We start from the raw sequence: 18845 nt of genomic DNA on the forward strand, positions 1-18845 counted from the left end.
TGCAGGGCTTCTGTGCAATGCAGATAATTTGCGACGAGATTCTAACCTTGGAGGGCTTTACCAGACATTTCTTCGGCAGGCTTAGATGAACCAAAGCAGTACAAGCGCAGTAATTGAAATGTTGCCTATGGGATGGCTGCAGCAGGAAATACCAAGCACATACCCAGTAAAACACGCCGAGGCAAATTATTGCTCTCACTTTTTCTTTACCTCAAAATATTACGGTATAAATAGTCAGGCCGGTAGCCTGATTTACAGGTTGCGGTAAGGCCACACTGAAAGGCGGCTTTGCCTCCGGCTAGACAAACGCTGCCTGTGTGCGATCACAGATAGCGGCGGCCCACGCATCGAAGCGAACGGCCGACTGGTTGTGCTATACGGTCGTTTCCCGATTTCGCGAAAGTAGCGCGCATAGTTTGGCCGCAAGGCCGCATCATTAGGCGCACGGCATACTCCCTGCCGCATTGCAAATAATGTGCCAGCCGCCAAACAAATATTTTGAAAATGGTTACCGTTATGACGGTCGTCACCCACTCTCTTGGCTGGGAGGCTTCGGTGTACAGAGTGCGAGTGGGTGCGCTTTTGTCAAGTTTATGTGCGAGAGGTGCTTACTTCCCGCCGGAAACGAACACGAGTAGGAAGCGGGGTGCATTCTAGAACGCTGATGCCGGAATAAATGGTCAAAAAGAAAACTTAGCGTTGTTGATGACAAACGTTTATTCAAGCTGAAAATGTTGCGGTGGACTTCCTAGTTCGGTAAGCAGCGAGCATTGGCAGCTCCTCTTGTGAGAAGCCCAAGGTTGACCTGCGTCTCTGGCACGCTTTTCATCAGCCTCCCACTTCTCGAGGGAGAGGCAAGGGATGGGGTTTTGGATGGTAAGGGAAAGCCCATGCTAGGTTGTATGCGGTGTTGAGGGTATCTCTGGGTGGTCATTCGTGGGGGCACATTGTTGGTGATATGTTGAGTATAATTTTGTTGTGGGTTAGTTTGTCTGCGTTTGTAGGCGTGGCCAGACGTGTGTCGCTTATTGAGGCGATATGGTGGTAGTGGTAAGGAATATCTGTGTAATGCCGGGAGGGAGGGGGTAGGGGTGTTGGTGGGTTTTTTTTACTTAGTGCGAATGACCGGTATAGTTAGTTCGGGGGCAGCCGGATAGGTTAGTGTGGCCTGGTGTTCAGACGATGTATATAGTGGCCAGGTTCTGGATGCGTCGTAGTTGGTTGAGAGCTTGAGGCGAGATACATCCATTTTGATAATGGCGGCATGCTTGCTCGTCTTAGCGTGAGAAAAAAATATAGCGACACCGCTTAATATTTGTACCTTCCTTCGGGATATTAAGCCCTCTTTCTTGATTGTAAAAAAATGAACTGGATGAATTACTGCATCCAGAAGTACTTATTTTTCCTTGCCATTGGATCATGCCACTGGTATACGTAGCTGTCTGGTCAAAACGAAATTATTGCAAACAAAGACTTTTTCCACGCATTGTGCAAGGTACCGCTAGACCTGCTTTTAAAGGGAAAATGAAGCGATTTAGAGCTCCATCAAGCGGCGGAGTTTGTCATTTCTTGCTTGCACGCAATTAGTTGACCCACTCACTGGGAAAGATGTCGACCAGTCGGTCTGATTTCAATTCTGCGCTGCTATCAAGAGTGGAATCACGGCATAGCGGTTTTGATTCGAAAAAATGTACTGTGTGTTGAGTGGTCGATAGTGTACGAATTTTATGTATAACGTGGCTTTTGACAGTCAGGTACGGGCACTTCGGTCGGAACGATCGCGACGTCGTCTGCGCCCCGAACCATTACTTGATCGCGTGAGGACCAGGCCCAGAGGCTCGCCGATCTGAGGCTTCCTCAACCCGTCCCCCCATTTATGGAGGAAAAGGATCGACGGATTTTGGTGGTGTCTTCCTGCCCATAACAGTGCATCATGGAACGTATCTCAACGTGACCTTCGGGATGGGCGTGGAACGCAAGGTAGAATGCATCCAAGTCCTCTGCAGCAATCACCACATGGTGCTTACCAATGATGATGATGATGATTTCTATTGGTTTCCCCTTTGTATCGGGGTGATGACATGCCATCTGACCAAAAAGGACTAATATACCTATGTTTTACACTTTTGGTTCAATACTAGCGCTGCTTAGGGCAGGCACAAAAAGCTTATTAGGCACAAAATACTTTTTTTTCCCTGTTACAGGTGGTAACTGTCCAAGTTACAATTAAAAAGCCACGTTCGCCGCACATCCACGTGTCCCGCCGTGGTTCGCGAGCAAAAGGGAAAACACCGATATGACACGTTTGTGAATCTACCCCTTTTGCTGTCAGTGTTTCCCACGTTCCGCGATTGTGTTATTGTGTGAAAGTTCTGCTCGCCCGAAAAACTTGTGTATTAAACTTTACAAGGGTAGTTCTCAGCAGTGGTATGATGACGTTGGGGTATGCTTCACGCTTCAGAAACAAACAGACTGCTACTACCAGAACGATGTACCGAGGACTCGGATCCATCGGCGCTTCTCTACCGCGCACCGATCCTCCTGCTCCCAATTTTGCGACTTGAAATTAGGACCGGAATTTATGCGTAACAGACACCTCAAAACCTCCCGGTGGCAATGACGAATATGAGTGCCGCAAGCGGTACTCGTAAAAACGCAGCCTCTGCTGAATGGCAGCAGCCCTCAAATTCCAGGGTAGCATTATCCTAAGTCTTCAATGCTCTCCATACGTCCGCGGTAAACCACTACAGCGGGTGCAAATATATTAGGGGGAACCTGGATTTGCGTGTTTTTACGGATTACTCAATGTGTGTTTTCCACGTTTTCTCATTGGCACATCCGGGCATCTCCGGGTACTGCTGCTATGAAAACACACAATATTAACAAATTTAAGTCTCTGTTTGAGGTTTTATGAAGTATTTTCCTCTGGAGCATCTCGCAGCTTGATTCGAAAGTTACGGTTTTACAATGAACTTGTCATCTGAAAAAAATCCCGGGCCATCTCCACTAACGTGAAACCTGGGGAGGGGTGAGGCATGCAGTGCAAAAGTGTATTTTGGTGCCTTGACGTTTTTGTCAATGGAGATGAAACCGTTGGGGGGGGGGGGGGGGGTGTGTAAAGATATACAGCTTTGCTGCAAAGGTCTCGTGTTTTTGAAGCACGAAGCTCTCTAGCCGGTGTCCCAGTGTTTTTTGTGTTTTTTTAACGCGTTACGTTCTAGCGCGAGGCGTAAACGAGTATCCGGTGTTTTAGTACCGTGACTACTTGAGACGACGCTTACGACGACGGCATGAGACCCCGACAGCCCCAGCCTCTGAGGGGCTTCGCCCCTAATATGAGTACAGATTCTTGTGTGGCCGTGGGGTACTTTCTATGCTAGCCATACAGCAGTCTGTGCGGGCGCAAACAGCGGGCGCGTGGGTCGTTTTCAACTCCAGGTAGTGTTACAGCTACAGAACCCACTGTTTCAAGACAACGTTTCAGCAAATGTGGAATTTAATTGGGCTACGTTGCCTTACAGTTCAGGGCGAGGTTGCTGGCAACGTCGTGGATGACCGAGAATACTACGCATTTTATCAGGACTGTCATTTCAGTCCCGTTCGCAGGAGCTGACCCAGTAAGTCTGGCTATTGCGAGGACCTACCAGGGTATACGCTGTGTACTGGTCCAGCAAAAAAATGTGCGACTCTGGATGTAGCTGGCCCTTTTAACACGAAAGTGTTTTATTTCCGGATACACCAAGACTTCACTGACGTCCTATTCGTCATGGAAATGACGCCAGTACAACGAAACAAGCAGCCTGTAAATGGTGCACCTCTGCACACAGCGTCTTCTTGCGGGGAAGCAACCTTTAGTACTAAAGAGTACGTTATACTTAGGGTTGTTCTTCAGTAGAACACACCCAGTGGTAATAAGTATTAAGAATAAGAATAGTAATAAGAATGGTATTTAGGTTTACCAGTTAAGGTTGTTCGTTTTCGGGTTTTATATTTTAACACGAAAGTGTTTTATAACGGGATACACCAACATTTAACTGACGTCATATCCGTCACGCCAGTACACCTTTGCCGAAGCGACCAGCCAGCAGGACGTCGCTCACCAAGCACACCCACAAGACAGCCGCCGACCCGCAAATCATGCTCAGCTGCAGATTTCTCTGCACATTTGACTTTCGTGTTTTACAGATTCCTATGCCAGAGGAAGCAACCACAGTTTTTTGCAAATATTAAAATACCCTCGTACATGTGAAAACATGGCGACGCTCTTCTTCTGCGCATTCACCTCTACGAGGTTGACACCAATCCTTTAGGTTTTAATCTTGATCGAGCTGTGCTTTTGCGTTGTGACCAGCTTGCTCTAAGCGGGAACACCTTCAACACGTTTTGCGCTTGTGCATTCGATTTCTCTCGTATTCTATCGTTGAAAGCATTTCTGCGTCGACATTCAGATTCTCCGCCAATCACAAAAGACGCTTTTTGGCCCGAACAAATGATCTTATAGTATTTCGTCATGCTTCCTCTACTGTCACAAAATCACTCTTCCACCTCTTTCCCCCTCTCTCACTTCCTCCCCGTCACTGTCTCTCTCACACACAAAAACTGCTAACTTATGCGACGCTTATTCCATCTTTCAACAAGTAATGTTCAGGAAAAAAAACTACAATTGTTCGTAATTATATGAAGCACATTGTTTTTACTTCACAGCAATGTTTCGCATTTTCCTTTAAAATTTCTGCGCAGTGAAGTTGCTAAATACACTCAATGTAAATATAGTCGCCTATAAGGACGCAGCTGTCTTGTGAAGGAATTGTTAATATAAAATATGAATCGTTCTCTGCTCTCCTGTGTGCCCCTGGTAGGTAGCGCCTTTTTATGTTGTTTTTGCTACAGGTTATTATTTTCCAAAATTAAAATATTTTCGTCCCTTATCCCGACATAAAAACACGGAACGTGGTCATTACATATTGTTTAAATATGATGCCGTCTTTCAAGTAAGATGGGTGAGCATAAAGTGCTCTAAAAGCTGAACTACTCTTATTGCACACGAAAGGCGTCCGGAATCCGCACAAACCAAAAGCTTTTTTTTTCATTTTCTTTTAATTGCCTATAGCGAGAACTAGCATGTATTTTGATTGCCTAACAATGATTGTGCTTGCTCTCGGTTATACTCGCAAAGGGGAAGAGAGGTATTAACGGGATGAGTGCGAAGCCATTCAGCGCGTAATTGGTGCTTCGGCTCTTGCGCACCCCAATCGCGACTAAATCATTCAACTGCGATGAATGGCAGTTCTGACCACCTCATTACCTAAAGAACTGATTGCGCTGCGGACAGCTCATTCTCTCTTCAGGGTCATTGCCACGATAAGTGAAAAGCCCCAATTAGTGAGCCCTCACTTCCTCTTATATCGGGACGCCGGAGAAACTCTAAAGAGGCGGCCGAAAGTGGGCGTTGCGGCTACTCCGAGAGCAGCGGGTGGGAAATACGACCAGCGAACGCGCTTCGGCAGCGGGGAAGAAGGTGAAAGCGGAGCTGTCAGCTCTGACAAGGTCTCGGCAAACAGCCCCGCGTGAATGGACGCCTCAAGGGGTGCGCCTTGTTGCTTAAACGGAGAGACATTCCGGCCGGCGGAAGCATGTGCGCAGGCGTCAACAGCCCAGGTGCACGCTCCTCAGGTGGGCGCGCAGGTACGCAGGCAAAAAACGCATCAAGGCTGGGGCAAGACAAGAGCGAGAAGCGCGCACGAGTCAGTGATTTGGCGATAATGCCAGGCCGACCCGATTCCGGTCGGTCAGCGTCGGCTGCTGCCACAGCTGCAAGAACAAAGCCTTGTTCTCCCGGAGCCCCCGCTGCCCTCCCCACTTTCCCCCCTTCCGTCGATACAATACCGTTTTGTTGGCCGCTGCGCGGGAGAAACAATAAGGGCCGCCCGGAATGGCCCAAGACAGCAGAGCAGCGGATGACGCAATAATGGCCTCAAAAGGCGGTCACTCCTCCTTGCATCCGGCGGGCCGCGCGAGAGGGGGACCCAGGGCGCGGCGGCTTCCTCCGCCGCAGGAGCAAGTATAAAATCCTCCGGACGTCTCATCAGGCAGACACAGTGTCAGACCAGCCGACCTCCGCACACCTGACTGGAATACGCGCAGCTGCAACGCCGACAGCATGATCGCCAAGGTACGTCGGCCACGTGCCTCGGCGACACTCGCCACGACGAGGGCGTCCGCTGTTTACGCTTTCCGCTGCTCGGCCGGCCCCGGGTCCGAGTCCGGTCGCCCAACCTCGCTTTCACGACGTGTGGTCGAAAACGCCGCTCGCTCGTAGCGCCGTGGAGGACGCAAGATTTAGTGCCTGGAGTTGCGAACCTTCATCTAATGACGTCCCGTCGTCTCGGCGCCGTCAACGTTCGGCATAGCCAGGAAAGTGACACCGCCCTTTAACGGGACGCACACCAGTGCACATTGTAAGAAATCTGGAAGCAGCGTTCCAAGCAGCACAACAACGAAGGAGTCGAATGGAGCGCTTTTTCTCTCCTTCCTTGTTGCGATGTTTGCCTTTCTAAAAGGTATGTAAGCCAAAAGCTCATCCAAGTGCTATACCGACCGGGGCTTCCAATGCGCCACTGCCCTTTTGCTGTGCCAGCGTTTTAAGAGTTTGCTCTGGGCGATGTTTAAGAAAATGATTGCATCTAATTGTCGCACGGCGTTCTCTGCATGAGGCGCGCTGAATGCTCAGGCAAAGGATGAGATGCAAAAATTACGTTAGTATCGGTTTCACAAAAACTTTGCGATGTTTTGTTTTATGCTTGCTGACAGCATAATTATGATGGTTTCAGTTGACGACTTAGCCTGCAATGTCGTGATATTGCGATAGAAAGCATAACCATCAAGTACTTTACGCTGTTCAGGTAGCTACAAACCTTTTCAGGAATTTTTGATCTATTGCTTGTCCTTCGGCTTTCTATCTGCAGGCAGAGAATAAAAATAGACGAGATGAATAAATAGAATAATAGACGAGACGAATAAAAATAGACGAGATGCAGCCTATTTCTCAAAACCAAGAAGTTTACAAGTCAATGGCACTTCTGGCCTATTCCTGTGGTTTGTGGCATCCTCTTTTGGTTACTGCTGGCGCCACCACTGAGCACTGGGAATGGCGCACCTTAGGGGAAGTAAAATTCCGCTTCCAGCTAAACATACTCTTCGCTATGGCATGTTTCTAATCCAGACAAAAGCCTGCAGCTGTTACCCAAGTTTTGAAGGGGCTGGAAATGTGCAAAACTGTCTCATTTATAAGCCCTATGTGGCAACAATGTAGTGCTGAATTTGGACCGCGTTTCATTGTTAAACTGAGTGGTAAATTGTTTCCCTCGTGACTTTAAGCCTAATCGTGAAATTACTTGCGCATATAACCACAATTTTGAAGAGTGCTCACAAAAAGACATACCTCGGGATTTTTGCTTAATCTTGTTATAAACAACAACCAATGGGGATGCCAAGAACGAAGTTAACGGTATTACGTGTCGTGGACTTGAGGTTGTACCCCCATAGGTTGCAAACTTTGTCTCCATTAGTTGGAACGCTTGCCAAAAGCGCACTCTGATAAACTCGTCTTATTTCAGGGCCAGCGCTCGATAAGCCCCTGCAACAGAAGAAAACAAAAAAAAACCGTTCAAAATCTCGCCCCAGGTTTGCTACCCCACGACAGCGATGTCGGAGTTTAGGGCCAATCGTTAGACGAGATAACGTGTTCAGGTAAAGCTTATAGCAGGGAACTAAAAGACCGATTTAGGCACTGCAGATTCTTTCAAGAACGACGATGTATGTCTTGAAGTGACAAAGTATACTGAGGAGACGTTGCTCCGAGACTGAAGACGATGCTCTCTTCAGTGGCTCCAGTCAATAACACTTTCTAAAAAGCCGTTTTTTGTCTTCGCTGGATCGAGATGAAACGACGTTCGCCGAGGTGTGCTGCTGAGCTCGAGGACGCGGGTTTGATGCCGGTCGCCATGGCCGTTTTTTTCTGATGAAGGCGATAAACGAAGACGATTGTGGGTCAAGATTGCGGCACACGTTAAAGATACCAAAGTAGTCCCTAGTTCAAGTGCAACTTCTGCACGTAAAATTAAATTTTGATTTCAAATTGGAATTAGGGTGACAATAGAAAGAAAGTGACATGCCGACAGTGACAATGGGAGTGACATGCCACCACGATATTGCGTCACTCTGTCTGTAATTATTTTAATAATGAAGTAATTTAACAGGATGCGCCCCGAGAGGCATTGAGACTCGCCGCACCAGAGGCAGTTTTTCCGCATTTTTCTTCGCCCTTCCGAGCACTGCCACATCGTTCGTGCAAGCAACTATTTCTAGCACGGTTCCTTCCTCTCTGGCAGTCACGTATACCGTACTACGCCATGAGAAATCATAAGCAACAAGTTTGTGGCGGGAAAAACGCCCATTGCATACATGCAGCCCTTGGATGCGAAATGATGCTGAGTGTGCAAACGATCGATTTAAATACAGCGTGCGCGGAAGCATGGAAGTGAGTTGTGATAACTCGGCAGAAGTAAAAGGAATAGGCGAAAAAAAGTCATTGGCAAGTGCTTGAGGAAAGTTGCATGAGTCGCAGTTACACGATGCGCAAGACAAAGCGAGAAGGTTGGACATAACACTTGGAAACAGCAACAAAAACTGAACAAAAACAGCGTGGAAGTGAGCATGCTGTTAACCGTATAACCATCATGATGTGTGTTCATATATTCCCTTGCGCTCGCATCAAAGAGGTAACGAAAACTTAAACTTGAAGCAAAACAATAGTGGGTCCAAGAAAGAGCGGTTATCTGACCTACCAATCTTTCTTAGGCCATAGTCTTCGCTTTTTCTTTCACACAGAAGTTTCGCATGCTCTTGACTCATGAAATTGGAAGTGCCTCATTACCTTAGAGATATTGCTATGAACTTTATTCCTTTATTGCTTCGCGTTTAACCTCAACATTTTTCTAAAGTGGAGAACAAAACCTAGCGTAAGCACAGCAACTCTTGCCTCAAAAGAGAAACAGAATTAGGCTATAGGCTGCTGCGACATTAATATAGGGCCCCAGAGCGAGCATACGGGAGAGCGCAGTGCTTGTAGTTTCACGAAGAAAATTAACAAAAAAACTAAGATAAGAACAAAGGCCCAAGTAAGGATATGTTATCAACCTCCGATTTGAAGATGGCAAGCGATCTAGAACTGGAATTTGTGTAAAGAAAATAGTAGCACAATTTGTAGGAGAAAAGCGCAAAATAGCAGGTATATAAAGCTGCGGACGGACAGAGAGTGGTCCCTGCGAGAAGGAAAAGCGTTATACCGTCATCTCACAACATCGCACGATGTCTTGCCAATCACAAGTATGATGTGCCTGGAAGCGCTCTTGTTTGGTCACATATCGGGGGTCAGTATTCGTAGAGTATACAAATCCTACTAAAACAGAAATAGTCTTCTTCGGATTTTAGGGCAATTCTGTTCGAGAGGCAGCTCGACCCTAGCAGTTTATCTTTCCTCCTTTTTTTTGGTCTTCTTGCGTTTCCTCTAATTCTTGTTGCTACCTATTTCAGTTTCCCGCCAAGGAACAAAAAATTGAGACACAACCGCCGCTATTCTGGTATTTTTATAATGTACACACACAAAAGAACTATAGCATGCTGTTTGCGTTATAAAGCCCTTGACCCTCTGCTAAGGCTCACTAACTCACCGCGGTGGCTCAGTGGCTAAGGCGTTGTGCTGCTGAGCCCAAGGACGCGGGCTTGATCCCGTCTGCGGTGGCCGCTTTTCAGATAAAGGCGAAAAGCGAAAACGCCCATGTGTTGAGATTTCGGCGGACGTTAAAGATCCCTAGGGGGTCAAAATTATTCCGGAGACCTCCGCTACGTAGCGCCCCATTTCACAGTTGTAGCTTTGGCGCGTTAAACCATATAATCTAATCTCTAAGGCTCACTATCTTTAGAGGTGAATTGAGGATGAAACGGTGGTGAAATCATACGCATCCTCTTCAGCGTCGAGGTTTAGAGTGACGTTCTTTTTCGAAATTTAATTTATTTATCGATAACTGCTGATACTATATCGATACTTTACTGATGTTATTGCACTGCTGAGAAGAAATATACCACTGAATCACTTTGTTTGCCTTTCTAATTTAGCCAATACAATCCACCGCAACCGATCAGTGGCGAAAGCGTTGAGTTACTACTGTGTCCAAGGGCGCGGGTTCGATACCGCCCTCTGCGGTCGTTTTGCTCCCGGGGCGTGAAGCGAGAACACTCGGATGTCCAGATTTAGACCCACAATAAAGCTTTCCGGTGTATATAAATTAATCCGGAGACCACCCCTACACCACGCCCCATAGATGTATAGCTTCGGCATGTAACCCTCCCCACTTACCCCTCTCAAAGTCTTTGTTAAAATCTACTGTTCTAACGATCCCATACCTTAGCGGCCACCCGCAACCACCCAGCGTTTCTAATAATTACGCGTCAGTAACGCTTCCAAGAAAGGTTGCTGCTAGCTGGGTGTGGCAGTACGCATCTGCATTTTTTTAGTTATCACAGGAAAGTTACGGTATTTTGCTTACAAAAGTCTCAAAGTTCAAATTATATAAATGGCAGTACAATGCGGGGTACTTCTTTATAATGTTAAATAAAATCATTCTTTCAAACTCTCCAACATTATGAGGATGATTGTGATAGTATTCAGACGTTTAATACATGCCCACTCTACCCTATTTCTAATATTTTACTAAACCAGTCGTACCAAAGAGTCAAAACTGACTCAAATACTTGTCCAAAACATATATAACCTCCTTAAAACGACTGTTAAAGACAATATTATTCCCTTAACGTTAAGGATTGGGACAACACCGAACAAATATTTACGCTGGAAGAAGCCCCACCCATGACGCACACATGACCTGAGAGTGGTAGCGTACTCCAGGTTTCATGAAGAAATGCTAAGTCTAATTAGTAACCCTATACGCGATATCTTTTTGACGTTTACGCTTTGCAAGAACGTGGTCGAGCCTACCCAGTGAGAAAATCTTAGCGTTGATTACTTATGTTGGGTATTCCGAAGGCCAACTGTAGGTTTTGTTTTCTTTTTTCTTTGCTCTTTTCTCCTGGATGTCCGCAGTGCATCTCCTCCCTACTCTGCCTGGCTGCCACCGTCAGTGCCGGAATCGTCGCCACTAGCGGTGGACACAGTGTTCAGCACCGGAAACAGGACGTGAGTACATACACTCTATTCACTGATAAACTAATCTCAGTTCAAAAAATTATTGTTTCCTAGATGTTGAGATTTTTAAAGCCTAGTCTTTAGGCGCCTGTAAAATTATGTGATAACACTTGAAATGAAAAAACTCTGCAAATTCATGAAAAAGCTTATGCGATATGACAAATCAGCAACGAAAGGACCTAGAGGACCTCAGGAGTCGTAAATGATCAAGAAGTGTCCGCTACGCTAATTGTTAAATCTATGTCGAGTTGATGGCAGTAAGGGTAAATGAAGGAAGATTGTGTTATTTGAAAAGACCGCACAAAATGTGCCAAATGATTAAGGGCTCGCTTATAACTTTCAAAGAATGTGAAGGCAAAAGCCTGGTTGAACCTTTTGTTTATCTGCTGTTCAACGTTATGCTGAGCTTTCATGTTGCTCTCGTCGGGCTGCAGCCGCAACTTCATCCATAGCCGCTTCTCCCGACGATGGTTACGACGAGCGGCATTTCGAGCTGCCCTATAGCCTCTTCCGCCTCGGCGTACTTTGTCGGCCTTCCCCTTCCGCCACTACGGTTGCGTCGTCACCCATAGCGATGTGGAATGAAACTTTGAGCCAACGCGGCAACGTAAAATGTAAGAAGGCGCGCCTAGAACGCTCTACGACCCGTCTCCCTTTGTTGAAACCCTCCTCCGGTGATGCTGTTTTTTTTTTTTTTTTTCCAGCGCGCGCCCCCAGGCTCACGCTCCTATTGTTTGTACCACTGATTTTCTGTACCTCACAGCCCGTCCCGTGAAAGCTTTCCCTTCAAAAAAAAAAAAAAAAACTGGCCGACGACTGCGTTTTGCTGTAATGTAAATTTTTAGCGCGGCTGTTTAGACAATATGATTTTGTGATGTAGTGTGGTAAAAATTTTGAGAGAGACAGGCCTGAATGTGGGCCACGCTTTGTCGGCGCCCACCACTGGATCCTTGCACAGTGGCCCTGAGGCTCTGCTTGGGCAGCGCGTTTGGGAGCAGCGGCAGACGAAGCCCTTTTACCGATGCCCTGTCCTGTCCAGAAAGAACTGCGTAGGCAGAAAGTTTACATAACGGGGAAAGGCCGTGTGTTGTGCGTCTGCTTTTCTTGCGAGGAGACCTCGGGCGCCTGTTCGCGCCGCCACCGCTGAGCCTCGTCTCGGGATGAGCGTTTCCCAGCAGCAGCCACAGACGGTGCCGGTGCGCGACACCGCTCTCGCCTACCTCCTTCCCCATACGCTCCTCTTCAGTTTTTACGCCACGGTACCCCCTTGTTTCACTTTCGCCATCCCACTCTCTTCGCTTTCCGCGTACGTTCATCCTACTTTGTGTTCTTCGCTCGCTCCTGCCCGCTTGTTATGCACGGCATCGAGTAGGCCAGGAACGGACGCCGAGGACCCGCGCTCTAATACAGAAAACATGTTCAATGATAGAAGCACTCAAGTGCTGAAATTATGGCGTCCAGCTAGAAGCAAAAACTTCAACGGGTGTCTTGAAGCCCTCTGCACGGAAAAAGTTTGCAGCCACCTAGCTGGCTCAGAGCATTAATTATTTTGGCAAAGTTGTAATACAAAGTTATTGGCAATAAGGCAAAGTTGTTATTACACTTCCATCAACGTTGTTTTTGGTGTGTGCCCATGAAAAAGATATAATTTACAGCAAAGCCAGCTTTATAGCGAAGGCTATAAAGCTGGCGAGTTAGATGACAAGTTAATACAGTTCCCTATAGCAATCTATAAAGATTATAGAGTGCACCTTACATGGGAAGGACAGAAATGCGCCCAGCAGGTCAGCACCCATAGGGGACTGAAATAGGGATGCCCTTTGAGCCCAATACTGTTTATGCCTTACATGGCAGGGTTAGAAAACAAACTGGAAGAACGTCAAGTAGGGTTCAACCTAACGTATATGCTGCAAGGCTAAGTGGTACAACACCGTATTCTGGGAATGTTATACGCAGACAACATTGTTCTTTTAGCTGATAACCAGACCGATATGCAACGGCTTTTAAATATTAGCGGCCAGGAAGCCACCGACCTCGGTTTAAATTTTAGCGCAGAAAAATCTGGAATAATTGTTTTCAGTGACACTACCACTGACGCAGTCTCTATCCATCATGGCGAATTACCCAGAGTGAAGGAATATAAATATTTGGGAGTGTGGATAAACGAAGGGGATAACTACTTAAGAACTCACGAGGAGCAACTTAAGGGTAAAGAAAAGCGAGACGCAGCTATAATGAAGCATAGAGCTCTGTGGGGGTATAACAAATATGAAGTAGTGAGAGGAATGTGGAAAGGAGTAATGGTTCAGGGTCTCACATTTGCGAATGCTGTACTCTGCTTAAAATCAGACGTTCTATCAGGCCTTGAAGTGAACCAGAGAACTGTAGGCCGTTTGGCCTTAGGCGCGCATGGAAAAACAACTAACGAAGCAATGCAGGGAGATATGGGCTGGGCGTCGTTTGGAGTTCGAGAAGCGCAGAGAAAAATATGTATAGAGAGGAGGTTGAGAGCAATGGATCAACGAAGGTGGGAAGCTAAGGTTTTAAGGTACCTATACTTCAAAAGCGTGGACACGCAGTGGTTAAGGAAGACTAGAAGGCTAACGATGAAATACGGAAAGAACAGAGGAGAATCCAAGACAGCCAACGTAACCAAAAAAGAGGCAAGGCAGATATAAACTGATAAATTTAGCTAAACAATCGAAGCTAAGACGTCGTTAGAGATGTGCAGGGCTGAGAAAAATTGGACATCAGAAAGGAAAATTTCTACGATAATTCCCAGGGTAGTGCTTTGCTTTTTGAGGCTAGAGCATGTTGCTTGCGAAATAAGAGCTTCGTGAGGAAGTATTCACAAAATGATGGGGTATGTGTGGTTTGCGGAAAAGAAACAGAAACTATGCGGCACATAGTGTTAGAATGCGAGGGTATCCATCCAAATCTACACGAGGGAAATATTCGGCTTCCAGAAGCCCTAGGATTTAAGGGTAGCAAAGGGGAAGTTAACTTCAAGGCTTTCAAGGCAACGAAAAGAAGATTAGAATGCTGGTGGACGACAAGCAGAGAGGGCAATATTGCCTAGGACGGTTACCACCGGTAACAGGAAAAAATTTTGTGCCTAATAAGTTTTTTGTGCCTGCCCTAAGCAGAGCTACTATTAAACCAAGGGTATAAAACATAGGTATATTAGTGCTTTTTGGTAAGATGACACGTCATCAGCCCGCTACAAAGGGGAAAACAATAGCAATCATCATCATGATTTATAACTTTAAAGTCAACTTTACCGACGAGCCCCTGCTCGTGTGTCATTTCCCTAACCGACATTTCCCTGACCGAATGAGCATAGCCTACATAATCCTGTCGTGCCTTCTTAACCAATATCCTGCTTGTTTAGCTAGCATTAGTCCTCCCTTCGCTTTCACTATCATTTACCTTGCGCAACCAAGCAACTTCCCGGCATTTTTGGATTCATATCACTTACTGCTTTCTTATTTCGAGGGTTTGCCGTGAACGAATAATCGTAAAATAAGCTTTAAACAGGTGCACACCGATCAGTATCTGCCAAACTATCAACAATTAACACTGGAATGTAAAATATTTCCATCCGTGACAGTTAGCAAAGCTGGTCGATAAGTTTTTATTGTAATAAAGACTCACAAGTGAATCCATATGCCCATGGCCAAAGAATCCACGTATGGTAAAACCACCCCGTGTGTCGAGAAATGAATATACATGCCTTAACAACGGCAGTGTAGTTTGGTACGAAAGACGCCACGTCTGGTAAAGAACGTATTTGCTGATGGCCAGTATAACATCGTTTGCTTTGGTTATGGAGAGAACATCCATGGTGAGGCATCAGTCCTTACCCGACGTGTTCTCCCGACATACCTTTTCGGTAGAATCTAGTGGCAGTAGAGAGAAGTGGGTTGAATAAATATTCGTTATGCAGTTATGCATTGGTTGAAAGCAAAATTCTCTTTTACACGAAAGGTTTTTTGAAAGCAATGCTGTCTAGCAGAGTTTCTTTAACCTAGATTGAATTTACTTCACCACGTAAACATGACTTCATGTCCCTATGCCACCCAGTTCAGTTCAGAAAACTGTTTTGCACTGCTACTGTATTTGCACAGAAATCTGCGCCCGTGAGCTTCACTGCGCACGTAACGTTTCACCCTGAGGCTTTTTGTGCAAGGATTCAGTTGCCTGTATGCAAACTAACGTGGCTTTGTTACGGTTCCTCCCAGGATTACGGTAACTACCAGTTTGGTTACGACATCGTCAACGGTTACGGCGCTGTAAATGGCCGCCATGAAGCTGGTGCTGCATACGGTCCCGTGCACGGCTCTTATTATCTTGGTGACATCGACGGCCGCCACCGCCAGGTTCACTACGTGGCTGACAAGCTGGGCTTTCGCGCCGTAGTCAAGACTAACGAGCCAGGCACCAAGACCAGCGCCCCAGCATCGGCACCTTACGTGTCGGCGAACGGTAAAGCAGTGGCCGCGGCTTCAGTTCAAGCAGCACCCGTAGCCATTGTGAAGCCAGTTGTCCCTGCCTACGGAGGACATCTCGGCTATGGAGGAGGCTACGCTGGATACGGAGGGGGCTACGGCCACGGAGCAGTCGCTGCTGTGGTCGCAAAGGCTGCCGTCCCCGTGGCCGCTTACGCTGCCGCTCCCCACTACGGCTACGCTGGTATTGGATCGTACGGTCATGGCTACGGTCTTGGCTACGGAGGATACGGGGGCTACGGAGGCCATGGTTACGGAGGCCATGGTTACGGACATGGCTACCTGGGATAAGCATTTGCGTCGTCCATCAAGACACGTTTATTTATTGGGATCAAGGTGAGGTTCCGTTTTGCAACGTAAGAAACGAGATATTAGTATGCAAAAGACATGCATTGAGGATTATTCATTTGTCAATTGTCCTGAACAACTCACCGGCCTTTCCGGTGCAGAGTGCAATGTTTCTCGTGAAGTGGAAATCTTAGTATTAGGGGTAAATAGCAGTTCGAACTTGGACAAAAAAGACGAAAACAAAGCAGAACTACTATAGGAATACTGTAGGTTCCAAGACATCACTAAAAAGCAACTTTTCAATACTTCAAATTCTCAATTTTAGGAGCACAATTAAGTCGCTGGCTGAAGTGTGCCACATGACAGAGGTCCGCTTTGTAGGCATGGTGGCGCAGACCAACAGGACAGTTTTAGCATGCACTAGATTGGAATACGCCGGCAAAACCAAGGGCATATATTAGGGAGTTTCGGCGTCACGGGACGCTGCAGGCAATTCGTAGAAGTCTTAGTTGTTGTTGCATTATGCAGTTCAACCTATTGAATTCATTATTTGACTGTTCAGCGTGGGCATAGCGCGAGTTTATCGGTAATGGCGGGCGTAAAGGAAGCAGAATCTGCCATTCGCGGCCAGCGCACCAACCACTGAGATAACGTCATGCTATCTCAGCATCCCAAATTCTTATTTTCATCATTGTCATTGTTAACATCGAATTTTGTTTGTTCGTCCACCGCTAAATTTAGCCCTACGAACTCGCCAGTCCGTCGTCATAGCCGTAGTCAACAAATCGGCGGACAGAATGGAGCGCAGAAAACGGCTCTTTTGAACGCCCTTTCTTGGTTAAAAATGCGCCTAAATAGTTTGAAAAAAGTTCACAAACTGATTTATGCATCCCAGAATTTAACATGGTGTGGTAATTGGGAAACTTTTACAATTAACTTCACTGTCTTTCTAAGCAGCTACGTTACCGTGCCACGGTGCCTGTAGGTGAGCATGCATGACTGCACCCGTTCAGTACAGAATTGAATTTTACTGAGCACATGCTAACGTTCCTCCTGTGCCATCTTCTAACGTCCCGGTGGCGCGAGTAATATTACAGTCGAACCGCCTTCCATAAATGTGACCAAGGTACACCCTGACGTATACATATAGCGCCCTTTCGTAGCAGACGAAGGATAGTGTTCACAAGTGTTTGTTTAACTGTACTTTTCCTTTATCTATCCCTGTTATCTTCCGTTTTTATTGACTAATCTTCCAGGCTCTTGTTGACCACCGTACCTTTCCTTTACTTCCTTTTTAAATCTTGTCGGACGAGATACTTCGTCTGTTCGTACCATATGCTTACTGAGAAGCAGTGTCATTAAAGAGGCGTGTGAAGCCACACATTCTATAGTTATCTGGGTCCGGTGCGCAAGTGCCTCTATACAACGCTCATAGTGCGGTGCTTCCAGAGTTCCGAGCCCCGCAGCAAATATAAAGGTGGTCGGTTATGCCTCCTTAACATTTCTAACCCCTACTGGCCAATGGCGAAACTTTCGCCCATCTCGGCCCCACCCGACCGGTGAATGGGGCCTGCTGTGCTAATCGTTCGACGAAGAAACAACCGCAGCAACTGTGACTATGTCATGGAGTGCTGGGTAATTGTGGAGTTGGGGTGTTATTGTTCACTTGCAACTCCATGTGGATTTTAACACGTTCTTTGGCCTCCCGTTCTCCCGTGGTATCTTTCAGGTGACGGCGTATTTGTCAGTGTATCAAGCGTTGCCAAAAGCAAGACTTCATTGTTGTCCCCACCCCGGTTCCCGTTCCTACATGGCTTCGCTGCTTGTGCCTTCTTCCTTTGTTTTCTTCGTCACTACTCCTGTTGGTGTAAATAAAAATATTTCCCATTGTTTCTGGGGTGCATTGTTTGTAGCCAGTGTGCTGCCTGTTGCTAGCGACTTCGGCCGGCTAACTTCAATGGCTAGTACAGCCTGTGCGCTCACGAACGTCCACCCTCTAATACGGAAGCATTCGATAACAACGTAAAAAGTAAGAGCAAAAGACAGAAAGTAGACGACACTTTCAGAATGTTGTGCCGTTGCTTATTACAAAATTTGATATACGCCTGCCTGACCCATCAAGCATCTGTGCGTAAATATAGTGTTTATATAACACACCTGTTCGCGACACGGAGTTCTGCTTCAGCTGTTCTATCATTAACGTACAGGTGCAAACAATTCACACAAAATTTAGCGTATGAGGTGAAAGCGGTCGGCTCTCACCAGAGAAAAATGCATTTATTCTAATCATCGTGGGCTATCGAGAAGCCTGACAAACACTGAAGAAGCCGTCCCAATTCCATAGCCAACGTGTGTGTGAGTTGAATGTGTAATGCACACGTTCATTACGAGAAGCGCAAAGAATTTCTCTACAGTGGCTGCGAGCTCATTCTGGCCTACAGGGCCAGATGCAGGGCCAGCATCACATCATCTCAGATGCAGTTGCCAAAGACGCGTACAGTCTACCACAACCACTGTAATTTCGTACTCAACAGAAAGACGGGAGTACGCCTGGGTATGACTTAAGATGGAGACTACAGTTGTCAGCTCGACAGGACCCTCTGAAATTGACTCTCCCCTCCACGATATTGAAGCGCAGTGCAACTTCAAGTTTCCACGAGGCGCATCAATACAAAATGTGGGTGTCCTGCATCGATTGCACCGTAATGTTCCAACATCCACAGCTTTGTGTTTAAGGTAGGCTGGGTGAGTTCACCAGTCTGCTTGGTGTTCTTCATGAGGGAGGA

At 46.7% G+C, this 18845-nt stretch overlaps 1 protein-coding gene across 1 annotated transcript; it reads left to right on the forward strand.

The window, feature by feature from the left end:
- The first annotated feature begins 5963 nt into the window (after positions 1 to 5963).
- LOC144172667 (uncharacterized) lies at positions 5964 to 17919 on the forward strand. The gene is made up of 4 exons (XM_077701309.1): positions 5964 to 6172; positions 11162 to 11254; positions 15505 to 16107; positions 17789 to 17919. The coding sequence occupies exons 1-3, from the start codon at positions 6161 to 6163 to the stop codon at positions 16060 to 16062; spliced, it is 663 nt and encodes a 220-aa protein (XP_077557435.1). The 5' UTR covers positions 5964 to 6160; the 3' UTR covers positions 16063 to 16107; positions 17789 to 17919.
- The last annotated feature ends 926 nt before the right edge of the window (positions 17920 to 18845 follow it).

The sequence above is a fragment of the Haemaphysalis longicornis genome, unplaced genomic scaffold (assembly GCF_048455015.1).
Source record: "Haemaphysalis longicornis isolate Haplotype H1 unplaced genomic scaffold, Haemaphysalis longicornis Haplotype H1 scaffold_1, whole genome shotgun sequence".
In the NCBI taxonomy this organism is placed as follows: Eukaryota; Metazoa; Arthropoda; class Arachnida; order Ixodida; family Ixodidae; genus Haemaphysalis; species Haemaphysalis longicornis.